The sequence below is a fragment of the Monopterus albus genome, unplaced genomic scaffold, assembly GCF_001952655.1.
Source record: "Monopterus albus unplaced genomic scaffold, M_albus_1.0 scaffold83.1, whole genome shotgun sequence".
Lineage (NCBI taxonomy): Eukaryota > Metazoa > Chordata > Actinopteri > Synbranchiformes > Synbranchidae > Monopterus > Monopterus albus.
Window position 1 is genome coordinate 1190330 of NW_018127963.1, and position 23491 is coordinate 1213820.

The following is a 23491-nucleotide window of genomic DNA, read 5'->3' on the forward strand; positions in this document are numbered from 1 at the left end:
TTAGCAGGAGATATACTGTACTTTAAGTACCAAAAGTAAAAGTACTCATTATGCAAAATGACACAGTTTACATTGATGCACATCATATTATTTGATTAGAACTATTGCTGTATTATTGTGTACATTACATTTAATGTTGCAGTAGGTAAAGATGGAGCAAATTTTATCTACAGTACCTTATATGTTCATAACTTGAATTACTGCTGGGCAGCTTGTGAATTTTACACTGAGGATCAATAAATCTTGTGATTATCCTGTATTTTATTTTCTGTCTGAAAAGTAACTAGGAACTAAAGTTATCAAATAAATGTAGTGAGTACAAAGCACAATATTTTTTTCTGAAATGTAGCGAAGATGAAGTATGAAGTAGTAGAAAATGAATATACTCAAGTAAATTGTACATAGTACCTGAGTAACTATACTTAGTTACCTTCCACCTCTACTATTTCATAATGTCCAAAGTCACTTTTATAGCTGGAGTGTACCACTGTAATAATTAGACAATTCAGTCTTGTATCAGTAGGATTATTGATTTGCTAAATCAATCATTAAGGTAATCAATCAACATTGTTCAAGTTGCAGAATAGCACCTTATTAACAAGACATTTTTTTGGCTTTTACTAATTAGCACTTAGTACAACTGAGGCTGATGAGAAACCAGTCAGATCACAAATACTGGTCAAATTGAAATTTTCACTTGACAATGGCTCCATATGGAAAATCAAGTGGGCACCAAAGTGATTACAGTTCACCTGGAAGGGGATATGAATGTGTATCGCAAAACTTCATGGCAGGCTATCCAATAGCTGTTAAGAAATTTCCCTCAAAACTGTAAATTTCAACCTCATGGCGGTGTGAGGGTAAAACTTCGAGGAGATCAGCGTTCATTCTCTGGGCACCATAAATGTGTGTAAATTCCACTGCGATCCATCTCCTAGTTGTTAGATTCAGTCTGGATCAAAGAGCTGGGCTGAAACAAACAGATGAGGTAAAGAGGAGGAGACAGAAATGGAGGGAAGGAAAATTAAACCAGAGATGCATTTCCTGCATAATGTCGAAGCTCTAGGAATCTGATCAGTGTTTTTAACATTTTTATGTCATATGTGTGATGATGGTATCGATGCTGTATGTACATGTATGGATGACAAGAGAGACAGACACTGACAAAACATGCACACTTTACTCCACTGACGCACTGTTTACTGAGTGAGGTGTACTACACATGAGCGTGCCAAGACCATTTGAGCAAACAGAGCACTCGGAGCCCAAGTGGAGTGGGTTCAGACTTTGCACTAGGTAATGGAAACTGGCAGCAACCAGTGACAAACCCAGATCCACACACAGGGCTCAATATGAATTCATCTCCTTATTACAGCCAAGTTCAACTTTTTCTTTTCTAAGTCAGCCACTGTTGCTTTGTGTGTTTGCAATTTAGGACCAGATGGTTTACTAATAGCTTTTGTATGTCAGTGTGCTGTTATTTACTTTGGATCTGACTTTTTAACTTGGTTCTTTCTGTTTTACAAGCTTTAACCCTGTAAAGCCTGACACATCCAAAAATAGCCAGAACATTCTAATTTTTTGGAACTGACATGTTTATTAAACCTTTTAACAAAATCCAAAAATTCAAGATTTTTATTTGCCATTTATAGACAGACAGTCCAGGCATATAGAAATAAATGTGACATATTATTTTGTTTATTTATTTATTTTTGTATCACATTTGATACATGCAGCATTTTTGGCAAAAAGTTTTGCTCAAAAACTCGTGTAGCAAATATGATACAAATGGTTTTATAGGTCTAAGTTTTATTAGCAGTGTTTATGATTTTCAAAATATGTATCAGACATTCAGTTGAGCTTTTGTAATGATTGTAAAAAAGCATTCTTATAATAATGTTCTGTCTTGAAAATAGAACCCAGAATACTTGTTTACATGTTTGTTACTTTTCAGTAGAAACTTTAAAAAGTTCTCTTTCTCTGTTTTATTTGAAGGATGACACTCAAAAGGTCAGTCCAGCATGCAGGCAGACAGCAGGGGATCACTGCCCCATATAACTTCACTGACTTGCATACCGTGATCTCTTCCACCGAGTCCTTGTGGGTTCCAAATCTCAGCAACACATCACGCAGAGCTGTACATCAACCAAGTTGATTGTTTGACCCAGCATAATTGTTGTACCAATGAAGTGTAAAGTGCAGGTTTCAGCTTTTTGCTTTCACCAGTTCTGAATTTTGAAGCTTTTACAGACACCAGCTTCCATTTACATTGGCTGCACTTGCAGGAAAGTAATGCTCTCCAGCTGCGACTGGCTTTGAACTGAATGGAAGCAGAGATAAAGACATCAGATATGGATTTTACTTCATATTCTGCTATGCAGGTCTGCACGCACAGTAAATGATCTGTACCTATACACACAAACCTTTTGCACATATGTGTGAAAGAGCATTCCTGTACACACACACACACACACACACACAAATTCATCTTACAGAATTTATGTAGAGGTATATGAAATTTGGCAGCAGCAGCACAAACATACACACACACACACACACACACACACACATGCTGCATGTCTGTGTCACTACAGGGCAATGTGCACACATATCAGCATTTATTTACAGTATGTACAACAGATACACACAACATGAACACACAAACACACACACACACACAGCTTGGCACATTGCCTGGGCCATGTCATTCCAGATAAGTTCAGGAACTAAAAGTGTTACACCTGAGAATTCACAATATTAACCCTGTCCTGAAGTGAAGCCAAACACACACACGGTGAAGACCAGCATCTAGTTCCCATAAGGTCGGCCAAGTCCCCACAACGTGAGTGTGTAAAAAGGGTTTGGGTTAAAACCCCACCACCGCCAACCGACACAAACACAATCTTTGCAAATAAGAGCTCACAAAACAACTGAGACAAATCCATAGCAGATATCAAACTCACACAACTTACCTCTCCAAACATGAACCCAATTTCCTTTGAACCCTCCCTCCTTTCCTCCCCTGCCTCTCATGCACACCTCAGCTCTGGCATTTTTGTTCTCTGCGGCAACAGTATCTGTACGCAGGAGGAAATAGCATCATCGGGATCTGACAGATATGCAGATACGAACTGAAAACAACATGAATGTGCATGTGTGTGACTCAAAACGTACCAGAACTGAGACATAATTTTGTCTTCACTCTTAAAACCTTACACAGTGAAATAATTTCCTGTTTTCTGCAGTCTTTTTTACGGTCACTGTCAATAGTGAGGTCTGGTACAACTGTGATATTTTGTCTTTGTGAAAAGACACAGGGGCGGCTGTGGCTCAGGAGGTAGAGTGGGTCATTTCCTAACCGGAGGATTAGCGGTTTGATTCCCGGCTTGTCCAGTCAACATGTTGAGGTGTCCTTGAGCAAGACACTGAACCCCAAGTTGCTCCCGGTGATGTCACCAGTGTGTGAGTGCTTGGGAGTGTGAATGGGTGAATGGCAGAATAATGTGAAAGCGCTTTGAGTGTACTGTAAAAACATAGTATGGTGCTATACAAGTATAAGACCATTTACCCATCCTGGTTTATACTTATACAAGTATAAGACCATTTACCCATCCTGGTTTATACTTATACAAGTATTAGACCATTTACCCATCCTGGTTTAGATGCAAATAAATGTCATTTATTTGAGCATCACAAACACATTGAATTCACTTCCAGTTTATAGGGATAGACGCAAACATATCAGTGGTAAATATCTCAGACTTTTAGGAAATAAACTAAACATAACTGCATATTGGCATTTTTTTTTTTTTTTTTTTTTTTTGCAGTCAAGCAAAGCAGAGCAGCCTTGTCTGGCCAAATGACACCATCTGGCCGGACCCTGGGACAACATAATCAGCAAGGGGATATGTGTGTGCTCCTTGATGTGTCTGCATTATAGGAGTTGTGTGGGAAAGACATATTTACAAGTATCCCTGTAAAAGAAATAAGGTAACCAAAGAGAGGGAAAGTAAGTAAATGTGCATTATTTGTATGTGAGTTTTATAGAAAGTGATATAGTGTGTCTGGTCAAATGAGATGCAGGCAGCAGACATGGGACAGCTGACAAAAAACAGTTGTGGAATGTGTTCCACATCCATCCCTTTGAAAAGGGGAACTATCAGCAGACTGTAAGAAACAAAATTTGGATTTTACTTTCAGAGGAACAAACTGGAAATCATCATATTTGTCCACAAATGAAACATTATTTACATGTATTATGTTGTGTTATTGTATGGCCACACTACAGAGTAACCATGTAAAAAATGTGCTTCTATTTTATGACATTTTATGATCGTCCTCAGTGACAGCAGTGTTCCCAGGGAGAGTAAATGTCAAAGTGACATTGAGCGAGCATCAAGCCAGTCTGGACTCTCTCTCTCTCTCTCTCTCTCTGTGTGTGTGTGTGTGTGTGTGTGTGAAATAATCTGTGCGTCCCCTGGGACTGAAGCTGGCTGGCCGACTGTTCCCAAGCTGTCACCAGACATTGACTCAGAGTGCTACACAGTCACCATCGACACACTGACTCACCCATCCTCATCCATGACATTCATAAAGACAGTCAGAGAAACCTTGAATCCCTCACTCAGCTGAATTTAATTGGTTTCAGCTCCCTCAAACAAATGTTGCTAAAGCAGTAATTTTTCACATTTCTGACTTGCTACGCCCAGAATTCAATTTGTTTTCAGGAAATATTTGCTTTTTGAACTCTCTACCAGGAAGCATTTGGTCTTATGAAGAGCTCAGTGATTTCACTAGCAGTTTTTGTTCATTCAGACCACATGCCACCGCACTGCTGCTTTTCTGCTCTCTCTGCCTGCTCAGTTATCATAGCTTGTCACGGAATTTAAGAGCAGAAAGGATATTATGTAACACACAGAGACTGACTGGCAGCTGACTGTACTACAAGCGCTCATAATTAACAGCTAATATGACTTGAAATGTCACCTCTTAAGAGTTTTTTTTCCCAGCCTCCTGTTCTGCCTCCTGTTTCTGGAACCAAAACTGCCAGTGACTGTGAGGGCCTCAGTTGTAGCCATGGGAAAGTTTCAACTTGGTGGTGCTGTGAGGATGGCAAGTTTGGGGAGGGGATTGCACCAATCTAAACTCATATATACCTGCTGTAAAGTTGCCTGTGCATGTTTTCTTATGTGATTATAAAACATGCTGCATACTTTGATGAACATACAGTACCATGTTTCTCTGTCAAAGGAATAATAATCATGTAGGCTAACTAAACATACACAAAATACAGGCTGCATACACACACAGAGCAGCGGCTGAGCGTTGGCTCATAGCAAAGCCAGGATTACACAATAAGTGTTGTATTGATGATAAAATAGCAATCACCAGCACTGTCCTTTACTTGCAAAACAGGCTATGATATGACAAAAAGCATACAGAAAGTACACAGCATATATAGCAGCAGCTATGCACTGGCTGATATGACGGCCAGAGTTACACAGTATCTTGCTAAGAGCATCAGCCACTGACTTAGTATCACAGGCAAAGCAAATGTCATCAGATGAAGATTTTATAATTGGCCAATATGTATCCAGGCCGTGTGTACTGTGGCAGTGCATGAAATTTGCAATTTGTGATGTATTAATAACGAAATCACAAATTCATTTTTGTGAAGGGTTCTGACTACACAGTGAGTGTTAAAGTGTTAGCACCAGTGTCAGGACCAAACAGGGAACATGTGGATTAATTTGCTATCAGTGGCAATAGATAAACTGTAAAACTTTCAGCAAAAACTTGCTGTAACTGTTTCAAAAGTGTCTTCCCATGTCTAATCCCAGGTCGTGTGTTCTCTCACAGATCTGTCATTGTTAAAGCTCAGCAGACAGAGCTGTACAAATATAGCTGAGTAACTAGGCCTATTGCAACAGAACAGAACTGAATTTAATCAAATCAACACAGCATGCTCTATGCTACACTCACCCTCTGGCAACACCCCTCCTCCTGCTTCCTCTTCCCTTCTCTCTGTCTGCACACTCTCACTCTGATTCTCTCAGAAAGTGAAACATGCAGCAACACAATTAAAAATAAACATGACCTTATTAATGCACTTTTCCTTCTGCCATGCCCAAAACCTGCAACCTAATATTCACTTTCTTTCTGGGCACTATTGTTTCATTTCTTTATTTCTTCCTCCTTTCTTTTTTACCTACTACTACTACTACTATTAACTACTTTACTGGATGAAGGTCTACCTGTCTAATAGCTACACACGCTCTTCATCACATACAGACTCAGACTGCACCCTCTGCCTCTCGCAAATATATCACTGTTCCCATCAGCTGGACCAACACATAAAGTACAGTGAATCATCACGTTAATCATTCTCGGCTTTATCGCTGACCAGCTTTCTGCAGGTTGCAATTATCGGATGATAAATTGCGTTTGCTGGTATTGTCAGAGTATTTAGACAACAGGGAGCACTGAGCTGGGAATAGAGCAGCAACAGGAAGCTGATGGCTGACCTGTGTCTCCAATGACACACAAGGATAGTTTATGACAGGCTTTTGGTAGCAGTGGTGTGCATATATGTGTGCGTGTGTGTGCATGCATTTGCTCTGCCTCAATTACACAGTAGTCCGTCAGTCAACCATCTAGCCAGGCAGCCACTCAAGTCCAAATGGGGGGGAAGCAGCAGGCTGGCAAGCAAAGTGAACCGCAGTGGCAGCGCAAACAGACCACAGTGCAACCACATCACAACCACAAAGCACCCTGCCATTTACAGAGTTGAATATGGCTGTCTGCAGGAAGGAAGAGGAATGAAGGGAGGAAGGGACTGCAGAATGGAAGGGAAGACAAATGGTGGGATGGCAAAGGTGAAAGCTGAAGATGGATATGTTTTAAAAAAAAAAGGCCTAAGTAAGGTAGGAAGGGAAGAAAAATCAGTGAGAAAGGACAAGAGGAGTAGAGTTGTGTGACTAGGAAGGTAAGAACCGACTGTAAAGGGAGGAAAAAAGAAGAAAGACAAGCAGAAACGCAGATTTGAAGGAGGCAGGCATTTATACACACCGAGGGCCCAATTTCAGCATTTCTGAAAAAATGTAGCTTTCCATCTTCATTCCATCTGTCTATAGCTTGGTATATTTACTACTGACAGCTGAGCAATTCAACTGACAGAGGATTCACTGTGGAGAAATGATTCCTTCTGAAAGCCAGCCACATGCACACATGCAGTCCTTAATGTTACACTGCACAGGGTACCAGCGAAAGCTAACTGTATAGAAATGTTACCAGTACCTAGGCCTGCGTTTTCGTCTTCTGTTTCAGCTTCTTCAGTCGAAGCTGGTTAAATAAATAAATAAATAAAAGGTGGTTCCAAGTAAATTAGTACTGCAACAGATATTCATTTATCTGAAACTATGAAACCTCCAGAAGCACATTTTACTTTTTCAGAAAGACAGAAAGTCACAGAAGCTGGTGCAATGCAGTCAGGCTGGAACTGATGTCGTTTCTCCAGTTGTTTTGCTTACTGCTCTTTTGGAAAGGTTTCTAACAAAACTATGGTGGGGGGCTCAGCCATGATAGTGGTGGTACTTAGAGGTAATGCTAAATCCAAACGCCAACTAAATGCATACAGTACTAACATATAAAACTATGATAGGTATGTTAATTGTCTTAGTTTAGCGAGTTAGCATGTATACCATTTGCTATTAGTTTGTTTTCATGACATATTTGCTTAATTATAACATCCAAACATGTTGAACAAACATTTATTCACATTAGTTCATTATTTGACAGTACAGAGAGAGGCTGGAAAAATAAGGAGGAAGAGGGGCATGACATGCGACAAAGGTCCCATGGTTAATGTAGCATGAGCTTGAGCAGTACGTCATCGAGGTCACCAAAGATTTTAGAATTCAAGAGAGGGACATGAATGGCTCTACTAAATTTTATGTCGATCCATCCAAAAGCAGAAATATGAACCTCTAGGGAAAGTCAGAAGAATGCCAGAGTCACTGGGCTTCATCCTCTGCGCACCATGAACATCTGTACTAAATCTCATGAAAATCCATCCAATGGTTGTCCAGATATTTCCGGACCCAAGTGGTGACTAAATACCTTCCGCTGTTTAAGCAGCATTTCAGAGTGTTTGCAACCTTGAGCCCTGTGCAGCTGTGCTGGAGAAGAGTTGTACACATTTTTAAATGTAATCAACAAAGAAAAAAAAGGGAAAACCAACAAAACTGGGATTCTGAAGTACATGTTGGCAGGAATATATCTGTGAAGCACACAGAGGAGCTGAGAGGATGTAGCATTAGCACTGTTGTGTTTAGGAGAGTAACTAAAAGCAGACCATTATCTTGTCATTGGCGCTCACCATGGTGCTCGCTTTTAGGGACAAGCTCGGACAAATGCAGCTAGAAATGAAAAGCAGAGAGATGTGAAAAGAACAGGATAATGGATGAGGCAGAACAAAAAAGGAAACAAACACAGAGACAGATGTGATTCAAGAGAAAAAAAAACTCAAACTAAGATGGGAGAAGGTTTTTTTTAGGTATATCAGAGAAAAAGAAGCAGAGTGGGTTTCATGTTGTGAGGAGGAAGCCAGGCCACTATTGTAGAAAGTTAGCCTGAGGTGTTTTCATACTTGAGCTAGCACTGATGGATGGAGGTCGCAGGTGGATGAATTAGTGATGAGAATCAGGATGAAAGTGCTTTCCAGAAACAACAGGGCCAACCAGACGGGGCCTGGTACATAGGATATAGGTAGGTCCTGGGTGTGAGACTGGAGCGATAGATGGAACGGGCCTCGTGAACCCAAGAACTGTCAACGCATCCCATACAAGCCAACAACACTTCAGTACTATCTGTAGGCCTGTCAGTGGATACAGGGTCATTTTGGTACAATCTATATTTCAGCTGTTATTTTTCACAGCTTTCTTTTACTACCCTATTCCCTGGTTTATGGTTTTCCTCCAAAGTCTACAGCTTGATATAGGAAACAATATCTCTCTGTCAGGGGACATATTGATATACTCCTCTTCTATATTGGATTTTTTAGCCATAAAAGTTTTAGATATTAGCTTAAACCAATAACCTTTCACCAATGAGGACACTGACTATATGATCAACTAGCATTAAAGCCTGAGGTTTACAGTTAATGTTAAGAAACTGGCAGTCAAACTATGTAGTCACACTGTAAAACTGTAAATGTGTAGTGTTGTTGGCTGCACATGCCCCGATATCTGAAAACATGTAACATGTCCCATTTCAGTAGTATTAACAAAACAAAACCTTTGAGCATAATATTTTCTTTTGTGTACATTTTAGATATTTTATTCAGGACAGCAACTTTTGGCAAATGAAGCATCAAGAAGCAAAGGTTATTTCAAAGAATAAACCTATTTAAAAAGAGAACAAGTTATGCTCAGGTCACAAATCACAAAACTTAAAAATGTAGGAATAAAAATAAAAGCACACACAAACAAATAAATACATAAATAAGCACATTTAAAAAAACAACACAAACTGATCACATTACAATGTTCAAGGCAAGGCTAACAGGAACAGCATGAACAGAGCTTTCTTCGGTTACTGCATTTGGATCTAGAACTAGTGCTAAAATGTGACTGTCCCATAATCCTGGAGCAGTGAAGGCTCGACAAAACAGTCCGCAGCCCTAAAGGTCTGGTCACATTTTAAATCGGTGAACTTTTATTATTAGTGGAATTACTCATGGGGGTAAAATAAGTCACGTTGAGAGCAATTGTAATGATCTTTGACATACAAATCTGAACAGGGTCCAAAATGCAGGAAGCTAACCTGCTTGTTACGATGTTACACCATTCACTCTGCTGGGCTTTTTACCTGCTCCACAAAATAGAAATGGGCAGCAGACAGTCAAGCATGAATTATATACAGTTACACCTTTTGTTCCCTGGTAGTGACTGCACTGACAAGCCAAGTTTGCTACCTAGCAGATTCATGTTGCTGTACCAGTTTTTGTGTGACCAATCCTTAAGTTAGGACCTCAGAGTCTGACTTACTGATTTCTGTTAAAGGGGTGTGTCAGTCTGTAAAAGACTTCAGTGGAGGATGCTCTCATCCTTGCACCTTGCTACTCAAAGCAGGAGGAACACGTTTGGGACGTCCTTCATGATAGTGGATTGGAATGACTTTCTGGTTGAGCGAGGAACAATCAAATAAGGGAACTGGGATTTACCCTGGTTTCTCTTCTAGCAGCCAGGACACAAGGAGGAGGAGGAGGAGGAGTGAGCCAGGCTGTAAATAAAGCTGGAGAGAGAGAGTGAGAGCACTTGCTGCATGAACTTAGTTGCTTTTTTAGCAGTGGGGACTCCACGGCTGTGAGTGTGTGTGTGTGCAGGCATATGTTCTTGTATGCTCATATCCTCATATATGCATATACAGTATGTATGACTGCCAGCATGCGTAGTAAGTGTTACTGTACCTATGACTGTGTCTCCCTTCATACTACCATCCACATCTGAGCATGTGCCTTTGTACGTCTCTGTGTGTATTCTATTTTTCTGAATAAATAAATGGTTAGTCAGGTTATGTATCTGAAAAACAGTGCGTGTTTATGCATATCTTTAGGACAGGTGACTACATAAAGTTCCTAAAGGATGGTGTGTCAAAAACAACAAGGCAAGTTTGTGTATGTGTGTGTTTTAGGCATACTGTGTCACCAGGATTGAAAGTGACAGGCAGGAAGTATCAGAGGCAGCTGGGTAACAGTCCACTAACCACACAGGGGAGGGCTCTACACTGAACAGCATTACCAGTAGGGGGTGGGGGCATAAAACGAGTGAGAGCAGAAGAAAATCAAATAGGAAGAAAAAAATAAACTAAAGAATTGAAAAGGAAATTGGCTTTGCTATTACTAAACCACAAAAAATAACTTCAGAGCATCCTTATATGTTCTTTATGCAGAACAGTGTGGAATTAAAGGAACAGTTCTATATTTAGGGAATTAAGCTTATTTGCTTTCAAAAATCAGAAGACTGATATCATGGACCATTAAACACAGGCGACCCTGTGGAGTCTCTGACCACTAATTCATGTTTTGTTGAGTGGAACATACTCATTGCCATTGATGGTTTTAGGCTAGTCCACTGATTGACAGTCGGTGTCATAAATACGCAAACAAACATAGATGTGTACTCTAAAGCAAAGGAGGGAAAAACAAGATGCTAGTGTAGAAACACAGTGGCTCAACATAGTGACCTGTGCCCTATGTAAATATACAATGCTCATTTTAAGCTAAAGAAAACACAACAATTCTTGTCTTCAGATGATTATACACTAATGAAAACATACTTATGAATACTATATCCCACTTCTGCTAATAGAGCCCTCTGAATTTTACACATGGCACCTTTAATGGATACATGCATCTTGGCAAGAAAGCAAGTTAGTGTATTTCCTACAATGTGAAACTAACCCTTTAGAGGATAAGGCCGGTGATTTTCTTTACTTTTTGGGGCAGGGGGTCATTTTCAACACACCCACACAGAGATTTATACCAACAATAAAGTCTGTGTACTCACCATAATGTCTGTGCATCCAGAATCTGGTTTAGTGTATTTGTCTGTTCTGTTTCCTGTTGTTCAAAAACTATTAAAAACACACCACAGTGAGCCACGCTGCTGCAGTGGGGGTGTTTCTTCCTCAAAAAAAAAGAACAGCCCATATAACAAAAAAGAAAAGAAAAGAGTTGCAAAGTCAACTGCACGAGCTGATCTCTACTCTATCCGTCGTTGTTATGTGTATTGGAGCTGGAACAAGGACACATTTAGCTTATCTTAGCATTAATCTGTTTAACTTGAGCCCTAAAAGAAATGTAAAAATAACAATTTGTGGTCTTAGGGGGAGTTTTGTTCTGGATTTTTTATTTTTGGTGACAGCTGGGTGGCAAAGCTTCCCAAAGTCTTACTGTTATCAGTTTGGTACAGATTCTGCTTGTGTAGTCATCGAAACCAAAAATCTCACCAGCAACCCACACTATAGCTGGACATGCTACACAGACATACTGAGCAGAAGGACGTTGTTCATCAGCAAACAATTCCAACACAAAACTCCACCTAAAACAGAAACTACTGTTGCTTTTAGTTTTGCTAATGTGCATGTTAAACTAATGAGACATATCAAAGAACCATTTTCTGTCCTTAAGACAAGCTGAGAAGGAAAATATTTCTAACTATTCCTTTCTATGCTTTGCTTAAGGCTTCTTAGACAGCAAATGGTAAGAAGGAAAGAAGTGATTAATTTCATCAGCCACCTTTTTTAAATGTCCACAAAAGAAAGAAGAAATGAGAAGAAAAGTGATAAGGAATTGGTTGAAGACAGCAAAGTCATTAGGTTGTAGAACAAGACAGAATCAGAGACAGAAAGGAGCGATGGGATAGATGGTGAGTAATAAAGCGGTTATAAGTTAAACATGAACATGGGATTGGAGATGAAAGGCAAAACTAAAACAAAGGAGTCAAAGAAATGGTAGAGGATGATTAAGAGAATAGAAAATGAGTGAGGAGAAGAGCGAATAAAAGGAAAGAGAAGAGACAGAAGGTTAGAGCAAGGTATTTAAAAAAAGATGAAAATATCACAGGAAGGAAGAAAGAACGAGGAACAGGAGGATGACGAAGGTCAGTGAAGGAGAGAAGCAGACAAGCGGAGTGGGTGAAGAAGGGAGAGAGAGGCTGTTTGTATCGTATGACTCCATTAAAGTTTGAATAGTTCTCATCTCTCTTTCTGTGTCCTGCTGCTGGAGAAATCCAGCTGCTGCACACACATGAGCGCACACACACACATGTGGCTCACAAACACATAAACAAACACCCTGAGCATGCGTGTGTGTGTGTGTGTGAGTGTGAGTGAGTGCAGTGGGGAACTGTACAGAGAGAAGACACGATTAGAAAACCAGGCCAAGAGACAGTTTCCCAAGGTGTCTCTCTGGAAGCATCTGTATTAGACCAGGCTGTATCAACACTGCTCTTCCAGCTGAGGCTGAGACAGAGGGAGAGAGACACAGACATGAAGAGAGAGAGAGAGAGAGAGAGAAAGGGATTGCAAGAACGAGAGGTAAAATGTGTGTATTTGCTTTTTTCCAGTTGTGTGAGTGTGCAGACAGTCACAGAGGGAACGACTGATCACTCTGAATGCACAGGAGAGGGAAAAAAAAGCATGGAGATAAATAGAGGAAGCCTTTGAACAGAGAAAGACAGAAAATTTATAAGACTGTCAAAGTGGCAGGAATGAGTGAGGCACAGGAAGAAAAAAGAGGAAAGAAAAGGGGAAAAAGTGACAGTGATGGATGAATGGAAGGATAGATGGATGAAGGGACGTGGACGCGGGTTAGAGGATGGAGCGGCGGCACATGGAGATTGACAGTCTCCTTTCCTGGGGACGGATGAATAAACTGGCACAGCTGGGGCGAGGCGGTGTAAAGGGGAGCAACGGATGGAGGGAGAGAGAGAGTAAAAAAAGATGGAGAATAAGGGAGTGAAGGATGGAGGAAGGGAGGTAATGAGAGATAGAGTACGTCTCCGTAATCAAGCCATAAAAGAGAGCGGGCGTGAGGGAGCGAGGGGAGAAAACGAGTTGGCTCTGAATGAGTCAATCATGATTAATCAAGACGCTTCTCGCTCTCCGTCGCTCTCTCCCTCTCTCTGTTTCTCTCGCTCAGACTCATCATCATCATACACACACAGACAAAACAATTTTTCCTGTGCAGCTCCCTGTGCATTCCTCTCAGGACCGTGTACACACACACACACACACACAGCATCCGCATATTTTTCATCCTCGCTATCGGTGTGTTTAACGCAGCATTTTCCAAAATTTCTGAGTTGACTTGTCATCACAGGCTGTGTCCATTTGTGGCCCTGAACTGTGTGCAACCAAAGACAGTTTTGTCCCATATTATCATTTGATATGAAAGGTTTAGAAGACAGATGAGGCAGAACTGTCCAAACATAAGACAAAACAGTCAGGAAAAAAGCTAAATATATCATTTTGTGATGCCCCACTCCTTTCTCATCACAATAATCCGTTGACCCCGTCTTAAATGATAAGGCTAGCACTAAACCTGAAGCTAATCCATCCATTCATTCCTACTGAAGCTGTGCATCTAACCGCCCACAATTACTGTATATTCTTTTAATTTCAAAAATGACTCACTGATTTCCTAAGACTGTACTTGTTCTCACGTTACTCACACAGGAGAAAGCAAAGCTTTTGTTGGGGAGCATTTTCATTCATAGATTAATACACGTGCACTGGGCAATGAAGGAACATGTCATGCAGTGCAGCAATGTGGCTCACTGATGTTTTCTGTTTTTGTTTGTCTCTTTTGTTTTGACAAAAGTGGAGATCTAATGCACCGAGGAATAAGATATATCAGGCAATAATGATTGGAAAGATCAATTTATCATCAGCTTTGGTCTTTGCTGACACTAAGAAATGTATACACTAGGACTAATAATAATAATAAGGTGTCACTAATTAAACAATTTGAGTGCAATTGTGGTACTTTACTTCTTGCCCAGACTCTAACATGCTCCACAGGAAAAAGACTGGATGAGAGAATCCTACCCTCTGCTGCTGTTTCTACGTCACTACTTGTGAGTGGTGTGTGAACCCTCAGACAGAATTAAAAAAATAGGGCACTTTCATATTTATTTAAGTGTCAGATCCAGAGCTGTCTGTAAAAAGAGGGGAAAGGAGGAAGGAGGGCTGCAACCACAGGAACTCTGAGGTTGCACAAGCCTTCGCCTTTCTCTTTTCTATCTCTGAACATACTCACACACACATGCAGTCAAGCACACACACTCATCTGCCTGCATGGACTCGAGGGAAAGGCAAACAGAGTGAGGGAGCCATGGGGGAAGGAAAGAACATGAGAAGTGGGGGGGGAAGTGAAGTCATTCACATGCACAGAATTCCCAACAAAACCTTCATTATATGTGCATCTAGATGCACATGAGGACAATGAGCTGTGAACACAACAAAGCAAATTACATCTCTGTACTAATACACACAATGTCTAAATGAGGATCACACATAGGTGCCAAACAGACCACGATCCACTGTCTCAGAGATGTCACATCAGTTCTCGGTGCATGCTGTAGAGAATAGTTAAGCTTTCATCAAAGCAGCTAATAAACAGGAAGCCCCCTCCCCTCCCCCTACAGTGTGACACACAAACACCGGAGCACATATGAGAATACCTCAGCGCATTTACCTGCTGGATTCACCTCAGGGTGCAGGTGCTGCCAAACTAAAGCAACACTTCCTCCTGGTGGATCTGTGGTGAACTACAGGAACCCTCAGAGAGTCGGAGCACGTTAGGTCCTCGTTGCACTCATTTGTCAAAAGTTCTTCCAGCACTTATTAGACAGTCAGTAAACATGTGGCTCTGGACCGTCTTGGGGGCTAAGACTGCCTGGCTTGTAAATTTATGTGGCAGTAACTGAGTCTATAAAACAACATCTGAGAATTGTTTTATCCAGCATAATGTTTGGATGCATCTGTTCCACAATCACTGTTGATTCCCAGGGTTTTCTTTTTTTATTCAGTCTTCACGGATGATTCACTATCTCGTTGTTATGAGGGATTTTCATCTTTTACCCCATTAACTATATACACAATTTGTTGCGTAGATTAAAAGTTAACTGTTTTACTTAAACCAAAGTGGTTAAGTGCTCAAAAAATGGCAATGTGAACATATGCAACAGGGCAAACATCTGCTGAAAAAGACTGTGTGATCTGACTTGAAAGCTTCAGTAAACAATCTAAAGTAATTAAAGAGGAGTTTACTCACTTTAGATGGTTTTTCTAGCCTTTTTGATTTGGTTACAAAAGTAGACTTGCATCTTAGCTGACACTGTGACTTTTTTGTTAATAATCTGTGTTGTCTAGGGTCAGGCAAACATATATATGTGTTTTGAAATGGTTCCTTGCCTGTTACTCTATAGTAATTTATAAAATAACACATATCACAGCATTTATCACTTATAGACAGTGACTGGTAGAAAAAGTACTCAGATCACTTGAGTAAAAGTAGGAATATAACAGTGTCAAATTACAAGTCAAAGTCCTGCATTCGTTATGGTACTTAACTAAAAGTTCACAAGTATCAAAGCATAGTTAAAATACTAAAAGTTAGTGCTCATTATGCAGAATGGCACATTTAACATATTATTGGATTGCAATTATTGATGCATTACTGTGTACATCTCATTTAATGTTGCAGCTGGTAATGATGGAGCTAGTTTTAGCAGGCTTAGAATCTGAACTACTGCTGGGTAGCTTGTCAGTTAGCCGCCTGAGACCAGTAAGGTCTTATGATTATACTGTCCTTTTTGTATGAATCTGATTGTGAGAGGTAACCAGTAACTAAAGTTATAAAGTAAATATAATTAATGTAAATTACAGTACTTAAGTACTTAGTTACTGTCCACCACTGGGTCTATGGAGTCGTTTATAAGAAAGAATATCTAGCATCCAAGCCAACTCATAACCTCAGTGATACCAATAACATTACATATTTAGAAAAGGGAGAGAGTAGAGCATATGTGATGCTCCATTCCTGTGTCTGCCAGGGGTCGACAAATCACAGCATGTCCCCAGTTTTGCCAAATTTAACTTTTAAGATGTTGGACTGTTTTAAAACACCACTGAAAGTTTTCCTTTCCGTGGGAAAGTGTGTCCAGTACTAATCAAAACACAATGAACTACTGAAGTGAATGGGAAAAGTGTGTCCAAATCTTTAACTAGCACTAGACTGTTAGCACAACACAAAATGGAGGGGAAGAAATGTCCATATCTTGATGAGGTGAACTGGAACCAATGCCTGCTTAAAAGCTTGTGATATTAAACACAAATATTACTTATTTATTTATATTATCCGGTCTGCTTTGGAAAACAGTGTGAAATTGAGTCAATGAAGAGATTTTCATATGATTTGATTGACTTTATTTGTAAGGCACCAGAAGTCCTTCCTTACTGCAGAACATTTGATATTACTTATAGTAAATGTTGGTTGCACTTTTTGTTTGTTTAAATGAAGCTAGGATTTCAGACACAAAACATTTCTTTTGCCAAAGTACACACTTTCAGGTTTTACATTATACACAAAATAAGTGTTTAAAAAAAGACCTTTACAAAGCTCAAAACTCTTACAATGCTTCACGCTAAGGGGGCAAAAAGTAGGGAAGGTTGGATGTGGCAAGGGAGTAAAGGGGATGAGGGTGGTCAGAACTTAGGGAAGGGGTCAAGGGGCACAAGGTCAACGTACTGCAGTTCCCCCCGGTGTCACATCGGTTTTGTAACACAACAGCACAAGAATCATCCAGGACAGACAAGAGAAGATGCAGCCATATACACATAAAGCTTTCTATGTATAACTGTATAGAGGCAAGCACCTCCAACTACTTTAACAAATACATAGAATCTCATTTGTATGTTTATAATGTCAGCTTTGTAATTCTCAGTCTATCCATTCTATTCATATTGATTAATATTTAAAAACAAAGGAGAGAAAAAACAAGTGCATTGCTCACAGAAAATTTGGACCAAACAATAAAAAAAAATTATAAAATTCTCCACAAGAAGGAAATCAATCTCAGTTCCCCCGCAGACATGCACTGATGCGTGTTTGTGTCTTGCTTTGTCTACACGCTCTGCAAGTACACACTACGACAAGTACAGTATGTAGCTAGATACATACGGTATGTGGCTAGATGGGAGAATGGTGTGCTGCGAGCTTAATTCACAAGCAGAATAGCATGTTAGCTTTAGCTGAAGTAAGAACAGCGACGTATTTCATCTCTATGGTTTATCACCCACAAACCAACCCTGTACATCTGTTTATACACACCTTGTCTATGTATTAACATACTGTACATACAAAACACCAGTGTTATGAACAGTATACTGTCCGAACCGGTAGACACATGAATGGTTTTATTCTGAAATTTTGTCCTTTTCTTCCTCCTACATTTCTGCTGCCCAATGTATTCAACTTGCACATGAGACAGCCATTCTCTAAGCAAATGACTTAAGGTGACTGCAAACTAATAAAATGTACTCTATCATCATGCCAGAGGTAATTTAAGCAAATGTAGAAATGATTCATTTAGAAAGAAACTCTTCATTTCTACTCACAGCATTCCCACTAAAACAGAGAGAGGGTACTAAGATAGCAAATGTGTGTGTTTTTTCTGTTTTCTGGTTGGAATAAAGCAGAACTTGCTGCACTGACTGTCTACAAATTAAAGCTCAGGCAAACACAGGCCAACACCGTCAACTCATAACTTGATCAAATCATCTTTGCTGATGGAGTGTGTCATGGTCAGAAGTTCAACTACCACTGAGGCCATCTCTGTGGGAAATGTATCTGCTGACAAACAATGAATTTCATCTCAACTTATAGTGAACGATTGTGGCTGCTAATAGGCCAGCTAAACCCCCTATACTCAGGTGTCTACCCACACAGGCCTTTCCACTGCGGTATGCTACCTGAATAGACCTACTGGATATACTTGACTTTCACTCACAGGTCCAGTAGTTTTGTTGCACCTATTCATGTAATATCATAGTTCAGCTTCAGGCATGTAAAACAGTAAAGAAGCATTAACTAAGATTTGACACATAGTGATATATGAGGTGAAAAGAGGACAGGATGTAGTTTCACTCTGCTGCCTGAAGCGTTTCTGTTGTTACTCCAGCTTATCTATGCTGTGCTTTCGAGATACAGTCTGTAAATTAGCCCCACCTGCCACCTAGCGAAGTGTTTAAGAGGCATTTTTTTTGATCCACAGTCATTTCAAACTGCCAGCCAGGACCTCTAAGCAGTTAAAAAGTCTGAAAGAGTGGCTGCCAGACCAAAGAGGTCATGTTCTTTTGCACAGAGTGGGATAAAGAAAGAGCAAAACCCAAGTTAACACCAGTTTGGCTTTTTTTAGATTGAGAGCGTTAAAAACAGTCAACTGGCTCAAATTTGACTCATGTGGTGTTCTTCCATCTGGATGCATTATACCAGTATCAAGTGTTTGTTTTGGTATCATTAACAACCTGGCATGGTCATGGTTTTATCTTTCTATTAAATTAGTATGATTTTAATTAGAGAATAATTCGAATCTTGTGTAACTTTAGAGTTTTGTGTGACAGTAACCAGTGTTCAAGTGGACTGTCAAATTTACTCAGCCAGCTAATGCTAGCTTCAGACTGGGGGCTACATTTTGTACAGTTTGTTGCAAGCAGGCATCAGTAGTTTTCATCTTTTCTAGGAAACAGGGCATGATGGGAGGGGCAAAGAGTGCTTAGGAGCAGAGTGGATTAAGGAGAGTGATAACATCTCCACTGACTCTATGAGAAATGTTTTTTCTTTAGTAATGCTGGATTATGGGGATGCTGAATAGTTCCAAACAGGCGCAGTGCCATAGAGTTACATTGACTTGGCTGCCGTCTTCTCAAGTAAGTTTAAATTTATGGCAATAATTATACTTGTGACATTTTAAGTTAGACATGTGTCAAAGCATTTATACACGTTTTACAACCTTTGTGACCATCTTCCTCATATAACAGGTCACTTTAATAATAGGTACTGAACTAACTAGCTAAATTAGCTGAGCTATCTACAGCAACAGAACAAACAATTGGTTTGCATGGCTGTTCAAGTGATTAAAAGTAGTAATTAATTAGTAATGAATCTACATGAATCACTTGGCCCGATACTTTTTTTGACCCCTTGCTGTTGCAATGTTTCTATCTTAAGGGTTCTGGTTGGGAGTGGCTAATGGTGTCAGTTTATTTTGAATCTCACTGACTCTATATAAAAGACGGACAAAGCCACCATGACGTCACCTATTAGTTTTGTAAAGAGCAGTTTTTAAGTCTGGTCATTGCCATATTGGTAGTGCTTTATTCTGCCTGATATGTGTAATCCACAAAAGGGCATAAAGGTGAAGCAAGAGTGGAGCTTGCTAGACAGCTAGCGGCTAGCCACCTATGGTGGGACTCTCCTGCCTGTCACTCAAAGCAGCCATGCCCTTACTTATGTGTACCTTTTAGTCTCAATATAATTTAAATGAGCACGTTATATAAACATTCACCCTCTGTATAGTTGTCATGGGAGAAATTACTGTAGCTACAGAGACCAAATCCGCTTTTTTGTACTAGGCTACAAACATGTGTATTTCTGCTGTAACTTGAACATAAGAGTTTATGGGGACTGACTCCCTTTTGAAGGCAGCCTCAAGTGGCCATTTGTGGAACTGCAGGTTTTAGCACTTCTGCAGTGGCTTCATTTCTCAGCCTAGGAGGTTGTCGCTTGGTCTCACCAGACCCTCTAGTGGCTGAAAAGAAATTAGGTACAGTAGCTCTAATTTCAATAGCCATAGTCACAGTTAGGAGAAGGAAACTAAGATTTTTCTGAGAGCTCTGACATATTTGACTTGGCCCTCAACAATAAGCCAAATGAACATGGACACCTCGTGACAGCCAGTCTATCAGTAAATAATTAGAGGTTTAACCTTCGTGCAAGTGTCTCTTATTTGTCTCATCACATTATTCCCAGCATTCACCACACTTGCACCTGATGAGAGGTGTAATCGGATAGAGTAATTGAAAACACCTGTCCGGGTGTGCAGGGCCTTTAAGGCTGAGGAGTTTTTATACTCGTCAGAGCAGCTGTGGAGAATGCTTGTGCTTAATCTCTATGATCCTCTCTGATATAACTGGAGTTTTCCCACACACACTGCTGTATGTAGATGTTAAATGAGCTGTATAATGTAGTGTTACATGACACATGACAGATGTGTATGTGCGAAATGATTCAAAATTTACTGTATTTAAATCTTAGAATACACAGGGACCATGTTAGTATTTAATGCTTGGACAGAGATGTTGCTTTAAATAGACTAAAGACTATTCCTCAAGAGCTGGAGCGTGACAGAGACTGGGACTAACCCCATGCAGAGATTAATGTCACCAGTCTAATCTCTGTATATTAAGCTTGTCCACAAAGAGTGGTAAAGAAGCCCTTCCCCTTGTGACACAGTCTGTACTCTGTCATTGTCCTGTCCTTATTTGGCAGTGAGGAGCATTCTTCAAAGACACAGGCTGCCCTCTGCTGTCAAACACACAACATGCACACGTTCTCCCCAACCTGTCTGCTCTGTATTAAGTGCACATTAAAAATAAAAAAGGTGGTGGGAGGATGTGTGAGTCAAGTGGCATCTTTTCTTTTTGTTGCACACTGTGCTGCCTCAGCTTTTATTTAACTAATGAATAAAATGTGGCCTTATAGTAAGTTGGATGGCAAGGATTGTAAGTTGGAGGGGATGCTTTCTAAGGTGGGTTTGTTATCTAGTCTGACAGCTCTCAGTTTGCTCTAAAAAGGTGTGTTCAGTCTCTCCATACAAGTTTAGGATTATACACACAACCTCTAGTTTGTCAGCTGGAGACGTCTTCTGCTCTAAAAGCAGCAGGTTTTGGTTAGGACATGACTAGGTTCACATAGTAATACAAGGCGGACATTTCTGTCTTTAGTGTGTGATCATTAGGCCAGTATTTAAACTCTGACCCATAACAAGCCACTGTTTTAACTCACAGCCAACTTTTAGCTTGGAATGAATGCATGCAATCTGAACTGCCAAAAAAAAAGAAAGAAAAAAAACCAGCACTGATTTATGTCAGACCTTTATCTCAGCAAAATGAAATTTGTAAGAACCTTGTGTCATGGCTGACAAGTTTTGCAGCTTGCCAAATAATCCCTGTGTTTAACATTTAGCCTGTTTTTATCACCTACAGTATGGTGCGTTCAGTCTCTCAGAGCAGTCCTGCCTAACAAGGACCCACTAAGAACAGCGGCAATAGGTTGGGGGTGACAGAGGGAGGAAGAGAGGTATGGAGAAAAAGAGAGAGAAAAACAAACTAAACATGGTTAACAACAAAAAGACAGTGACAGGAAGGCAGGAAATAACACAAACATAAAGAAGCCCTGATAAAAAAAAAGACAAAAAATAAAGTTTATTCATAATTTTTAAAAAATGGCAATGTTTGAATAGTTTGAGTAAAAGACGCAAGATATACGAGAGAGGAATACTCTGGTGATAAAAGAAGGGAGCATAAAGAAACAATCCAGCTATGGTAAATACAAAGAAATCAGGACTGGTATGACATAAGTGCCAAAGCTCTTCCAATTATGGGATCTGGTTAGGGGTCTGGTAGTTGTAGTGATGGTGGTGATGGGATTGAAGCCCATATTAGCTAAGGTCAGAGAGAGGGAAAGGCTGTAGGCCAAGGGGGCTTGGATCTTGGGATTCAGGTCTCTGGATAAAAACAGAGCTGAATGGGGACACCTTCTAATCGGACTTGTCTCCATCCTCTTCACGGTGGCTGTCAACTCCATCACGTGATGCCTTCTCCTCCTTGGCCAGCTGGGCTTGGGAGGCCAGCAGGGAGGAGAGAGAGAAGAGGCCGGAGGAGGTGGTGACAGCAGGGAGGGTTGGCTGGCTCAGGCCCAGCGGTAGGGGGGTCATGGGTAGGGCTAGGCCCTGGAGCTGAGACAGCTGGTGAGCCTGGAGCTGCTGCTGCATGGAAGACAACCAGACACAACTTAGACACAGCAGGATGGATACCGCACACAAGTCAACAGCAAAACACAGGAACTGTAAGATATGCAAAATCTGCAAGGCTAGAACTTAGTATACATCAAAAATATATATATTATAAGCCCCGAGGCACAGCAGTAATCACTCAGGCATAAGAGGACAGATGGAATAAACATATCTTAGCTAAAATGCATTTTTGGTCAGAGATAGAATATCTGCAACACACCTAACTTGTTATAATAAATGCAACTTTGAGTTGTTTTCTTGGGGTTATACATTTAAACACAACAAAGAAGACAAAGCAAGCTCAGAAGGTGGGAAGGCATTAGTATAAAAAATGAAGAGATGTCCATAAGACAGAGGACAGACATAATTAAACCCTAAAATCAAACATGAAAATATACTGCGCATAACAACAACATGGGAAACATGTGCACTTCTTTTTAATAAAAAGATGAATTGTCACTGCCAGGCCTCTGTGCTATAATCACTCCCAAACTGTGTTCACTCAACATGATGGCATACCAGTGTTTTGATTTTTGCATTAATCGTGACTGATTTCCTATAAATAACATCTAACCACCCAAGCTTTTTCAGCCTATACCTACAGAGTCAACAGCTTTGCTTTACATTCGAAAGCAGAGCTTAGCTCAGGCACTGGGCAAACTACGGCCTATTAGGCTTTTTAATCCGGCCTGCCGAATTTGTCCAAATTATATTATTAAATTATGTTATCATTAAACCTCATTCATTTTGCAATTTCCGTGCTATGCCCGCATGCACTTTGACCTCTCTACTTCACTTTTTCACTTTGCCCTTTGACCCCATCTGTAAAAATGAGCGGACCAAAGAAAAGA

At 40.3% G+C, this 23491-nt stretch overlaps 1 protein-coding gene across 2 annotated transcripts in view; it reads right to left on the reverse strand.

Annotated features, from left to right (window-relative positions):
* Positions 1 to 16975: 16975 nt before the first annotated feature.
* tle5 (TLE family member 5, transcriptional modulator) overlaps positions 16976 to 23491 on the reverse strand; it is a 51991-nt gene continuing 45475 nt past the window's right edge. The window contains exon 7 of one of the 2 annotated variants that reach the window (XM_020607020.1): positions 16976 to 22610. In XM_020607020.1, the coding sequence (XP_020462676.1) occupies positions 22386 to 22610 (225 nt within the window). In that variant the 3' untranslated portion in view covers positions 16976 to 22385. Of the gene's footprint in view, positions 22614 to 23491 lie in introns of both variants that reach the window. The other variant, XM_020607018.1, reaches the window with a different exon arrangement.